The sequence below is a fragment of the Myxine glutinosa genome, chromosome 2 (genome assembly GCF_964187855.1).
Source record: "Myxine glutinosa chromosome 2, kmMyxGlut1.1, whole genome shotgun sequence".
Classification (NCBI taxonomy): Eukaryota; Metazoa; Chordata; class Myxini; order Myxiniformes; family Myxinidae; genus Myxine; species Myxine glutinosa.
Genome location: NC_136262.1, coordinates 30,807,433 through 30,820,143, shown reverse-complemented (window position 1 = coordinate 30,820,143; position 12,711 = coordinate 30,807,433). Strand labels below are relative to the sequence as shown.

At 44.8% G+C, this 12,711-nt stretch overlaps 1 protein-coding gene across 2 annotated transcripts in view; it reads left to right on the top strand.

Annotated features, from left to right (window-relative positions):
• Positions 1 to 378: 378 nt before the first annotated feature.
• LOC137421923 (keratinocyte-associated protein 3) overlaps positions 379 to 12,711 on the top strand; it is a 34,242-nt gene continuing 21,909 nt past the window's right edge. Inside the window, exons 1-3 of one of the 2 annotated variants that reach the window (XM_078773070.1) lie at positions 379 to 840; positions 5,582 to 5,766; positions 11,326 to 11,385. In XM_078773070.1, coding sequence (XP_078629196.1) covers positions 825 to 840; positions 5,582 to 5,766; positions 11,326 to 11,385 — 261 coding nt within the window. In that variant the 5' untranslated portion in view covers positions 379 to 824. Of the gene's footprint in view, positions 841 to 1,123; positions 1,463 to 5,581; positions 5,767 to 11,325; positions 11,386 to 12,711 lie in introns of those variants that run through there. The other variant, XM_068108510.2, reaches the window with a different exon arrangement.

Below are 12,711 nucleotides of genomic sequence, written 5' to 3'. Positions count from 1 at the left end.
ACACCTCCAACCCTTGTGGGGTATATAGATTACAGTAGATCTTCCCTCAGTTCTGTAAGTAAAACTTACCTCACGCATGTCGGGATCCCTCCAAATTTCTTTGTTTAACGTTATAAGCAGCATTAGTAACGGTTTAAAAAGCTGATCATATGTTTGTGGTTTATAATATTTTACAAGCTCGGCTCCGCCGCTGTGATAGACTTTTGGTCTCGTTATGGTCTATTTCCATGACAAGCTCTTTGTTTAAAGCTCCTCCCTCTTGTACCAGGCACGCCCCTTCCTGACTCGTGTTGGAAAGGGGAGGGACGAATCGCTGGCTTTGACCTTTCGCCTTTTTTCGTATTGGTGATCACGTTCATGACGGATTGAACGCGTGTTCAAGAATTTATATGATGACGTCATATATCGATAGTGGATTCTGCGCACTACTGTTCATGTAGTTGCATCCAATTTGGTTTATGGAGGTGTTGCACGAGTATGAAGCAATCGACAGGTCGTTCGTTTATATATTACATCCTACGGTTTAAATTATGAAAATGAACAGTTAACTTTTTACCTCTTAACGATGATCACTTCATTTGTTTTCTTATGTGGCGGAAGAAGAACACTCGAAACAATTATTCATTCTCACTTCATTTTGTTTCGTTCACGTCATTCTCCCTCCATTGGCGGATCGCGTTGTGACTCGTGTGAGTCGTTCCACGAGCGACGTCATGCAAGTTCGGACGTGTTTTCGTCTCCGAGTTCGAAGTTTGTACTTGATTCGGTGAGAACAGTTCGGCTGTTCGGGCCGCACCTTCGACTTCCGGCACAGCTCGGCCGACATGGTGTGCGGCTTCGGTGAGTTACCTGCTTACGTACATATAGGTCTCCACCTTTGTCCGTGCATGCCGCTCGACGCCGTTTGTCTCTGTCCGAAGGCGTAACGGACCTTCAGTCACTTTCACGTATTTTTACGTCCGTCGTTCTGGGTTTGGGGAACTCGGTGTGTTGTTATTAATATTATTTCAGGTTTCGTGAATCAAATCAACAACGAAAGGTGCAAAGTGATTACTATTAGTATTAGGAAGTGAAGTAAGTCGCCCAAGGCAAGTGACGTGTTAATTGTTATGTTTTGGTAAATTACTAAATACCTTCGACGTTGGGTCATTGGAACGCGGTGTGGATTATCAAGTCTACACTAGAGTTGTTAACACACTTTGACTTTTAATAGATCGTCCGCTTTCTTTGTAATTAATGTATTCTCGAACTGACTTTTGCCCTCTTGCTATTCGTTTTGTCCTGAGCAGTGAACATAGTCGGTGTAGTACGTAGTAGCGGCGGCGTCACGGGCGGTGAATGAGTACCGTTCGCTGGTTTGTTGGTTCTTTTTTAAGTACAGATCATCGAAATCTGATATAGACGAGCCGTGGAATACCATAGACGAGACTCTTTCAGCTTGTGTGCGAGGACTACGTTCCAGGTGAGCTAAAAAATAAAAAAAATAGGTGAAGTGTACGACAGTCGTTTGAGGCCTTGAAGCAGCCGAATTTGAAAATAAAGCCGTAGCGGGTTTGTCGTGGGATAGTTTGTGCAGAACAACAACATTTATATGGTAGACTGCGAGGTACAGGCTTCACGAAGTCAACAGCACGTCATCTAAAATGTGAGGGATCTCTGGGCTCTGGCTCGCTCCTGGCCCTGGGAGATCGATCGGCTATCTTATGAGAATGCAAACTGCCCTCGGGGCATATAACAAACAAGCCATACTGATCCACCGGCCTATATCGACCTTGCGGGCACTTCAATAAATTGAAGATCTATTCCCATATGCTGGTCGAGTTATAGTGATCTCTGGACTAATTGTTGTTGACTTACACACTCGATACAGAGGCAGTGAAACATTATGGCATTTTTTGGCAAACAGGATGACTAATTGGTCCGCCAGCGATGCGACAGGTAAGCTATGCTGGTATTCTAGTGATATAGATGATAGAAAACTACTTGAGGGCAAGCTCTGAACTTGCATCACATGGGACTGGCTTCAAATAAACACGTAACTCTCGCCCGTGTCTTGATTGGAAGAGTTAAAAGCTTGGCACATCGGCATCTTGAACGCTAGAATAACATGTGATGATTCTGATGACACGTACACGTCTGTCAATGAGTTGTGCTAAAAATCTCTGCAAAAAAATTCATGATTGTGTCCCCTTAATAAAATTTCCCTCCTTGCATACATCGAAAAAGTCAGTGTGTACAAATTTATACAGTGGGATATATGAAATCTGGCTTAAATCTTAGGTCAAAGAGGTGAATCTCCAGTTCCAATTGCAACAAATAAACATGAAATAACAAGAATGCCATACATTGAGAAGGTCGGATACAATCTTCTCTGGTTGGCATCTAAGTGGTAACAAACTGACTTGCTATAAGGGATATGTCATTATCGGTGTTGCCATCTGGCAGGGAGCCAGGAAGACAGGCTTACATATTTTTGACCACAACAAAGTAATTAATTAAATACACCACAGTTTCTAATTTGTTTGTGCGACGAATGTGTGCGATTATAATTTGTTTTTCGGGAGATACTTCAAATTACAATATTATATATTTCATTTTCCATGGACCCTCCACGAAATCCTGGACTAGGCTTGGGCGATTCTTAAAATTTGAGAATCCATTCTGATTCTGAACTGCTTCAAGCAACTCACCCCCATCACATCACACCTCTCTTTCGCTATGTGCTTTGCAATCCTGAATACCGCTCTCTGACCCTGTTCCGAATCCAAGCGTTCTCCGAACATTTTCCTACATGCCTCCTGCGCCTTTGCTACCTCTTTCTTTGCAGCCTTCCTGGCTGCCTTATAACTTTCATGCTCTGCTGTTTCTGCTCCCGTACCCTTCGCTTTCTGCCACTCCTTGAACTTCTTCCTCTTCTCATCAATCCTCTTTCCAACTTCATCATCCCACCACCATGTTTCCGAGTGCCTCGGTGGTCCTTTTGTCCATCCACATACCTCACCAACGGCTCCCAACAGACTAGCTTTCATTGACATCCAACCACTTTCAAGCTCAACCACATCATCCTCTACCCTACTCAGCCTCTCTTTTAATGCCTCCCTTACTGTCACCTCTTTCAACCTCCACACCTTCATTCTCGGTTGGTACTTCACCCGCCGAGCTCTCCTCGCACCTTTCACCCTTATGTCGCAGACAACCAAGTGGTGCTGTGAAACAGCCTCCTCCCCCGGGATCACCTTTGTGTCCCGGAGGTGCCCCCTATCTCGCCATCAGGCGTCTCTAAGTGACAATCTCAGGTCGCCTAAGTCTCTGTTTGTTCAATTAGTTTAAGGCAGTCCGAGGCCACTCAAGGGCCAATATCATAATCATTGAGGTTTGAAGGGAAATCATTGAGGTTTGAAGGGAAATCATTGAGGGTTGAAGGGAAAGAAGGAGATAAGGAGTAAAGTACCATCAGGTAGTCAACGGTTGTCGTCGACCCACCTGACGTGTATGTAACAAGCTTATTACTGGTACTCATTTGGCCGACCTTGGTAGGATGACAGGGTGAGTCAACCCCACCTGGTGTTGATTCAAAGACCGACCGGGATTTGAACTCAGGACTCTAGAATCCCAAGCCAGCACCCTAACCGTTAAGCCAACACCAGGCTTTTGTGGTAAAAATGCTTGGGGTGAATAGAACAAAGAAATATAATAACTTTATAAAACACTAGTTTGTTGTGTGTCCCAAAAACCTGCTGTTATGTGTCCTAAACATCTGCTCTGTTGCTATTGCACATCCTCTTGCTGTTCTATTCAACCTATCATTTGCCGTAAGTCATATTCCATCGGCTTGGAGGTCAGATGGCATCACCGCATTACATAAACATGGTGCAAAAGATGATCTCCTTAAATACAGACTTATCGGCTTACTTCCAATCATCAGCAAGGTCATGGAATCGATCATCGCAGTCAACATCAAATCATTCCTTTTCTCCAATGACCTGATCTCAGATGATCAGTTTGGATTCAGACCTGGTCACTCTACTCTGGACATACTGCTTCTACTCTCCCAACAATGGGTGGAGGCTCTCAATGCCAAGCAGGAAATCAGAGCTGTCTCTCTTGACATATCTCGTGCCCTCTTTATGGTCTGGCACCCCGCTCTGCTCACCAAACTCTCCTCTTGTGGTATCCATGGAAATCTCTACGCATGGCTTGTGGAATTCCTCTCCGGTCGCAGTCAACGTGTGGCCCCGAATGAAATTCTCTCATCTCCCCTTCCTGTTTCGGCTGGAGTTCCTCAAGGCAATGTGTTTTTTTTTGTGCTTTTTTGTGCTTTTTTTTTGGTCTTCATTAATGATCTCTCCAACTCTCTGGAAAATCCTCTCATTCTCATTGCTGATGACTCCACTCTATGCCGCTCCATATCTCACCTCTCAGATCGGCAGTCTGCAGCCTCTGCATTCTCTGCAGACCTTGACAAAATCACAAACTGGTCAAACAAGTGGAACATGTCTTTCAATTCTGACAAATCTCACACTCTCACTATGTTTCTCTGAAAAGACTGTCTGGACAACCCTCCCATCTACTTTCTCAACAATCCTCTCAAATAAGTTCTGTCACTCAAGCTTTTGGGTCTCGCTATCTGCCATTATCTTTCCTGGGAAAATCGCATTTCCAAGCTGGCCTCCAAAGGCAGTTGCTGACTGGGCATCCTCCGTCGTGCGAAGTCCTTCCTTGGCACTTCTGAGCTCCTCATCACATACAAAGCTTTCATCCGCAGCTTGATGGAATACTGCTCTCCCCTCTGGGCTGGTGCTCCTGCCTTACACCTAGCTCGGCTTCCCGCTGTAGAAACCAAAGCTTTCAGAATAATTGGTATCTTCCGAGATGAATCTGATTCTGAGGGCCTTTCTCTCTCTCGCCGCAGGCAGGTTGGTGGTCTTTCTGTCTTCTACCGACTCCTCTCTGGCCGTGCTCCCCCTGCTCTGTATGTGCTCTGTCCCTCAAATGTTCGTTCAGGTTGCACAATAACTTCCAGCAAGCCTCTTCTGGTGAAACTGCCAAAATCAAGACTTTCTGCTCACATTCACTCTTTCATTCCTCTTTTGTCCCACCTTTGGAACAAACTCCCACACTCTCTTAAATCCCCCTCCTCCCTCCAGGTATTTAAAACAGCTGTTCACCACCATCTCTTATCTTCCCCCATTCAAAACCTTGATATTTTCTACCCCCGTTAATACACCCCAAATCCGCCTCTTTCAAATACACATTGCATTGAATTTCCCTGGGCAACGCCGGTTACTTCAGAGTGTGTGTGTGCGGGCACGCTTGCATGAAAGGGGTCGTGTTCCATCGAGGTGAACCCATACCAATTGCTGAGGCTGTGACGACATGACACATACTTTTCATGTAGGTGCTCTTTGCAAGCTGATTAATTCAAAATACTGATTTATAAACTATTTCACAGTCTTCGTCTACATGATGAACCTTCTTCTATTCAGCTGAAAAAAGTTTCCGGAACTTAAATTTTTGCAGGAAAACGGTTATTGCACTTTTTTTTTCAAACCTCTCCTTTCTTCCCGCATATTGCATTCAGATGCTGTACGTGGCCGACGCCGACTGATGCGTGTGGGTATCCTGCTGATCGTCCTCGGAAACATAAGTTTCATCTGTGGGGCCATTGTGCATGGCACAGTGCTACGGCATGTGGCACATCCCAAGACGACGATCAATGTGACTTACAAGCTCGGGAATTTTTCTTCCGTGTTGTCCGGACTCATGGTACGTAAGTTCGAGTCTCCGTTGCACTTTGTGTTCCTTATTAGCGAATGCATATTGGATGGGAAATAGGTTATGGATTCAGATCACTGTTTGCATCATCACTGAGGAGAATCCAACTCGGAGTACATAAATTAATGGCAAGTGTTATATTTCTGCACTATCCTGCACTTTGTTATATTTCTGCGGCTAACCCCCGCCGCGCTCTAGCAGGGAAAATGGCCTTAAAATGCCTGTTGTTTGTGTTGTTGCTATCCTGCACTTTTATATTATTGCATGCTATTATTATATTATTGCTATTGTTTATTGCAACTTATTGTTGTTTTATATTGTTATTATTGTTTGTATTTATTAACTCAACTGGACTATGTCCAGCTGAGGTTTTGTCGACACCCTGTGTCCGTCGTCCGTCTGTCTGTCGTCTGTCTGTCGTCTGTAAACATTTCGACGTCTACACTCTAAAAGTCACAAATATTGATCGAATTTGATGAAACTTGTTATGCAGCATCTTTAAGACATAAACTAGTTTGGGATTGCATTTGGACGTTGCACGCCCACAAATGGGCGCGGCAGGGCGGCCATATTGAAAAATCAATTTTTGTCATATTTTTAGCACATATAAACTATATAGTTTGTGGTTCTATTATGCATATTCTAACCATATTGATATAGACCAGTTGAGTTCAGGTTCCCTGGAACCTCTCTAGTTTTTATATTGCTATTTGTATTTGCATTGAGGTTCCATAAGTTCCATTCCACATACTATTGTACCGAAGATAGAAAAAAAGCTGAATTTGTCGTTAACTGACGATCATTCATTGTCAGTTTGTCGTCAGTTAAACATAACAAGTTTCATCAGCTGACGATCATTCATCATTATTACCTCCGCCACCGAAGGTGGGTGGAGGTTGTTTTCACCCTTGTCTGTCTGTCTGTCTGTGAACAAGATATCACAAAAAATTGTGGACGGATTTGGACGAAATTTGGCAGAAAAGGTCGTGTTTGTGGCGAGGACAAAATGATTCGATTTTGGTGAAGATCCGGATTTGGATCCGGGTAGTATAAAAATTTTTTTAAAGTGATTCTTCACCATTGGGAGATAGGGCCCAAAACTATATACACTACATGACCAAAAGTATGTGGACACCCCTTCTAATTTGTGGATTTGGCTGTTTCAGCCGCACCCATTGCTGACAGGTATACTGGTATATATATTCAAGCACACAACCAGGCAATCTCCATAGACAAACATTGGCAGTAGAATGGGCCGTACTGAAGAGCTCAGTGACTTCCAATGTGGCACCGTCATAGGATGCCACCTTTCCTTCATTCAAGTCAGTTAATCAAATTTCTGCCCTGCTAGAGCTGCCCAGGTCAACTGTAAGTGCTGTTATTGTGAAGTGGAAACGTCTAGGAGCACCAACAGCTCAGCTGCTAAGTGGTAGGCCACACAAGTTCACGGAACGGGAGCGGCGAGTGCTGAAGCGCGTAGCGCGTAAAAATCGTCTGTCCTCGGTTGCAACACTCACTACCAAGTTCGAAACTACCTCTGGAAGCAATGTCAGTACAACAACTGTTCGTCGGGAGCTTCATGAAATGGGTTTCCATGGCTGAGCAGCCACACACGAGCCTCAGATCACCATGCGCAATGCCAAGCGTCGGCTGGAGTGGTGTAAAGCTCGCCACCATTGGACTGGAGCAGTGGAAACGCGTTCTCTGGAGTGATGAATCACGCTTCACCATCTGGCAATCCAACGGACGAATCTGAGTTTCGTGGATGCCAGGAGAACGCTACCTGCCTGAATCCATAGTGCCAACTGTAAAGTTTGGTGGAGGAGGAATAATAATGGTCTGGAGCTGTTTTTCATGGTCCGGGCTAGGCCCCTTAGTTCCAGTGAAGGGAAATCTTAACACTGCAGCATACAATGATATTCTAGACGATTATGTGCTTCCAACTTTGTGGCAACAGTTTGGAGAAGGCTCTTTCCTGTTTCAGGATGAAAATGCCCCCATGCACAAAGCGAGGTCCATACTGAAATGGTTTCTTGAGATTGGTGTGGAAGAACTTGACTGGCCTGCACAGAGCCCTGACCTCAACCCCATCGAACACCTTTGGGATGAATTGGAACGCCAACTGCGAGCCAGGCCTAATCACCCAACATCAGTGCCCCACCTCACTAATGCTCTTTTGGCTGAATGGAAGCAAATCTCTGCAGCAATGTTCCAACATCTAGTGGAAAACCTTCCCAGAAGAGTGGAGGATGTTTTCATTTCGTGCCCTGCAAAGGGGGGACCAACTCGATGTTAATGCCCATGATTTTCGAATGAGATGTGTGATGTTCGGGTGTCCACGTACTTTTGGTCATGTCGTGTATAAGCAAGATATCTCAAAAAGTTATGGACACGGTTTTGGATGAAACTTGGTGGAGAGGTTGGGTGTGTGACACTGACTAATAGATTCGATTTTGGTGAAGATCTGAAAATGGATTCGAATACGAGAATTATTTTATTTCATAAGTGATTCTTCACCATTGAGTGATGGGGAAAAAAGTGATAAATAGCATGATATCTCAAAAAGTATGGACGGATTTGGATGAAGCTTGGTGGACAAGTTGGGTGTGCGACAAGACCAAATCGATTAGATTTTGGTGAAGATCTGAATATGGATTCGGATACGAGAATTATTTGGTTTTCAAGCGATTCTTCACCATTGAGAAAAAAACCACCGTTTAGAGGCCATTTTTCCCCGCAAGGCGGGGGTTGGCCTTTTCGGGGACCGTGGTAGTTGTTGTTTTTTGGTTCCCTTTTTGAAGCAATGTTTTACGGCCGGATGCCCTTCCTGACGCCAACCCTTTTTGCCGCTTCAACTCGAGCTTTTTGCCGCTTTTGCAAGCTTCACCATTGAGAGATCGGGCGAAAAGCGATATATAACATGATATTTAAAAATTATGGATGAGTTATGACAAAACTAGGTGGATGGGTTGGTTCGGTAACAAGAACAAGCCGATTAGATTTTGTTTCAGGTCCCAATCCAGATCCAGCCTATCATTGGCATACAGACCAAACTGTTCAGTCTGGCGGAGGTATGCGCTCTACCGAGTGCTGTTCTAGTTTACAAAGGGAAGGCCATTGTGGATTGGGGTTTTTGGTAAACTTCCCTTTTGTTTTGATGTTCGCTGTATTATTATTGTTGATTGTTTGCGAGTGCCTCCTGTGCCACATCTGTGCCACATATTTCGGGTGACACCGTCACAATTTCGGTCTTCGAGGCCGGCCGATAGGCAAAGTGTGACCGGAAGGGACGAGGTTCTCCTGACCACGTGGCCCTTGACTTGGTTTGTCCGCACAATGTGGGCGCTTTCAGGATGAACTTTAGCCGGGGAGCGTTTGGGCGCCCCGGTCTGATACTGCCGCCCATGCGCAGAACAACTTGTGAGTGCACGTGGGTCCCGGCGGTCCCACTGGCCTAGCGCTACCATGTTTAGACAGCGAACTCCGTCCCCGGGCACCACGTCTGACTCTCTTATTCAGGGAGCATGGCGACGTGGGCACGGTAGGACACCCGCGGAGCCCCGGCGGACCAGGGACGCGCGAGCCTACGCGTTAGCGTGCTACGGCGGAATCAACGACTTCGGCCACGGCCGAGCCGATACTCGGCCCGGTCGCCCGGAAATGAACTGGTTCGACGCCCGCGCTAGAGAGGTCGCGGGCGACTGAGATGTATTAACAAATTAGTGAATTAATTTGAGACGTCCGATTTCTAGTGTTTGGAAATTTGGAAGAGCTTGACCCTAGCCTTTCCCTTGCGAGGGCAAGGAGGAACTTAACACTTGACACTTAAGCTTAGTTTGAAGTACACCCTGCCAGCGCTCCCGGTGGGACGGCAGGGCAACCAGAAGGGACGAGGTTCTCCTGACCACGTGGCCCTCGATCTGGGAAGCGAGAGGCGTTCCATTAGTGGACGCGCCCCTCACGCCCGACTTTTGGGCGGCCCCGGCAGGCCGTTTGTTTTGACGTTCCGTGACAGGCCCCGCACCCCCACCTCCGGGCCGACCGGGCGACCGGAATGAATCCCGGTGTCCCGATCCGAACCTTCAGAGCGGGCCGGCTGGGGAGTGCCAAGCACCCCGTACCTGCACTTTCCGTCCCTGCGGTCCCAAATACCGGAACCACCCGAATACCACTTTATTCGACAAAATGAGGTGTGGCCTACAGCCTTAGAAAACCAACCCTATATAAGTCAATGCCTCCGACGACACCGGCGCGCATTCGTGCCGCGTGACGTGGTGACGTCATCGCGCTTTCACCTTAAAAGACTTATTTGATATAAGTTAATATTTTGATATAAGCCTTAGAAAACCAACCCTATAGAAGTCAATACCTCCGACGACACAGGCGTGCATTCGTGCCGCGTGACGTGTTGACGTTATCGCGCTTTCACCTTAAAAGATTTATTTGATATAAGTTAATATTTTGATATAAGCCTTAGAAAACCAACCCTATAGAAGTCAAATGGTCCAATAAAGGGTGATGGGAGGGTGATGGCAGGGTGATGGCAGGGTGATGGCAGGGTGATGGGAGGGTGATGGGAGGGTGTTGGGAGGGTGTTGGGAGGGTGTTGGGAGGGTGTTGGGAGGGTGTTGGGAGGGTGTTGGGAGGGTGATGGGGGAGGGTGATGGGGGAGGGTGATGGGGGGGTAATGGGAGGGTGCAATAATCTGGTGCCATAATCGAAAACCGATTCAAAATGGCCCCTCGCTACGATTTTCCACGATCACATTTTATTTTCACCACTTCAAATCGACCGAATTTCACCAAATAAGATACCACACTCGATGCACTGATGTCCTTTTTACGGCAAAAGTGAAAACAGATTTTAATTTGGAAATAAAACGAAAGCGTGCACAATGGAACCATTCGTGCCGCGTGACGCGGTGACGTCATCGCGCTTCCACCTTAAAAGACTTATTTGATATAAGTTAATATTTTGATATAAGCCTTAGAAAACCAACCCTATAGATGTAAGAAAACAAAGTGAGAGGATGGTGCCTTTGGGTTATATTCTTTTTCACACTAAGTGGAATAATTGGGGGGCCGTGGGTATAGGGTGGATGCTCAGTGTGCAGTAAAGGTTAATTATTATTTTATTTTGAAATCTGTATTGTTTCCCCGCATGACATGATTAAACCTGCAGACCATCGACAAGTTGACAATTCTGTTCTGCATAAAGTTATTACTGCCATTGTCTTGCTCCTTGATGTCTTTCCAACTCTGCCAAGATATCGCAGTCATTCTTGACGATCAAAGCTGATGATTAAAACACAACAAAGTCAAACCTGTCTCTGCTGGCTTTGTGTGATTGAAGAACTAAAGTATTTGTTGTGTTTGTAATTCTGTGCCAGAAATGGCATTGTAACTGTAATTATTACATAACTTGACAATGCTACTTCATACTGGAGAAAGTTGGTGCCAAAAATGACAAAAGTCCCACTGTTTTACTCTTTTTTTTTTGTGACTGTATTTACTCGAACAGGTTATAAATGATGTTTTTCTTCTTTCTCAGTGCATTGCGGCTGGAATTGTGGCCGTACTTCTGTCCCGGAATGTGCAACATGGCAGGCTGGTAGGCATTATGTCTGGCCTTTGTTTTATTTGACAAGTCGTCTTCAAGTGTGCCAGTCTTCCGCCAATTGGTGAATTGTTGCTTGTTATCCGTTGTTGTTTTTGAACAGGCGCAAATGAAGCGAAAAGCGGGGTTAAGCTGTTTGTTCACTTTGTCTCTGTCTACAGACATCAGTTTATGATTGAGAAACTAGTTAATTTGCAGTTTATCAGTACATTGGCTTGGATTTGGAAAATTGTACGAAGTCTCGTCCCAATTGTGCATTTGCACTGAGGAGTGAGGTAATTTTTTTAAAGTCTGTCTGCCAGTCAGGCAATCAAACAAATTTGAAAATCATTCCAAACAGGAAACTTAGTGTTTTGCGTACATCGTAAAAGACACATACAACAGACACAAAGAACGAATGTAATGTGTCAAATAAGGTGATGTAAAAGACGGTACATCAATGGTGGTAAACTTCTGGGGAGAAAAAAAAAAGTTTTTGCTTTTTTCTACATCCCTTAAAATTTTATTTCAATTCAATTATATAATTAAACACAAGAATGCAAAACGCCTTTTTGGCAATTTTCAAAAACCTGTGTAGCAGTACTTGGACAAATTGTTGTGCCATTTTACATCATCTTGACCAATCAAATTTACTGCTCAGTATTACTTCTCTCAGCGTTGGGGAATATCGAGATTCAGTCAAAATTGCAGCTCCGAGGAAATATAAGTCGTGCTGGGAAACGCAATAAGCAAGAGTTTTTAAAAGACCTTTAAAAGTCTTTTTTTCTCAAGACTGTGTGGGGTAACGTGTTCTATGAACTCTCTAGTTTGATGTCGAGGTGAATGCAAATCTGTAAAATAAAAATAAAAAGTAGAGAGTGGGTGGTACATACAATCGATGCCAAGTGATATCCACATTACTCACTGGTTTTCCTTGTCAGTAAAATCATTATCAAACTTTTCATCACTTTTATTCAGTTTACATATCAATGTTATAACAAACAAAGCTGCTTTCATATTTCTGTTTATTTTTTCAGATCATCCCCCATCCAAAACCATGATATTTTCTATCCCTGTTAACGTAAGACCAAGCCGGCCCACATCTTTCCAAATTTCCAGTTTTTCTTTACTAAGAGTTTGCTTCAGTATTCATCTTGTCCACCCCATATGCATCTCCCCCTCCCACCCTTCATTCCTCCGACATCCACACACCCACGAGCCTTGACTGTGTACAGAGAAAAAGTGAGGCCCATAGGCATTCAGTGTGTGCTCCTGTAACAAGTGAAGGGAATAACAGGGGTATAAAATATCATGGTTTTGGATAGTGGATGATCTTAAAAA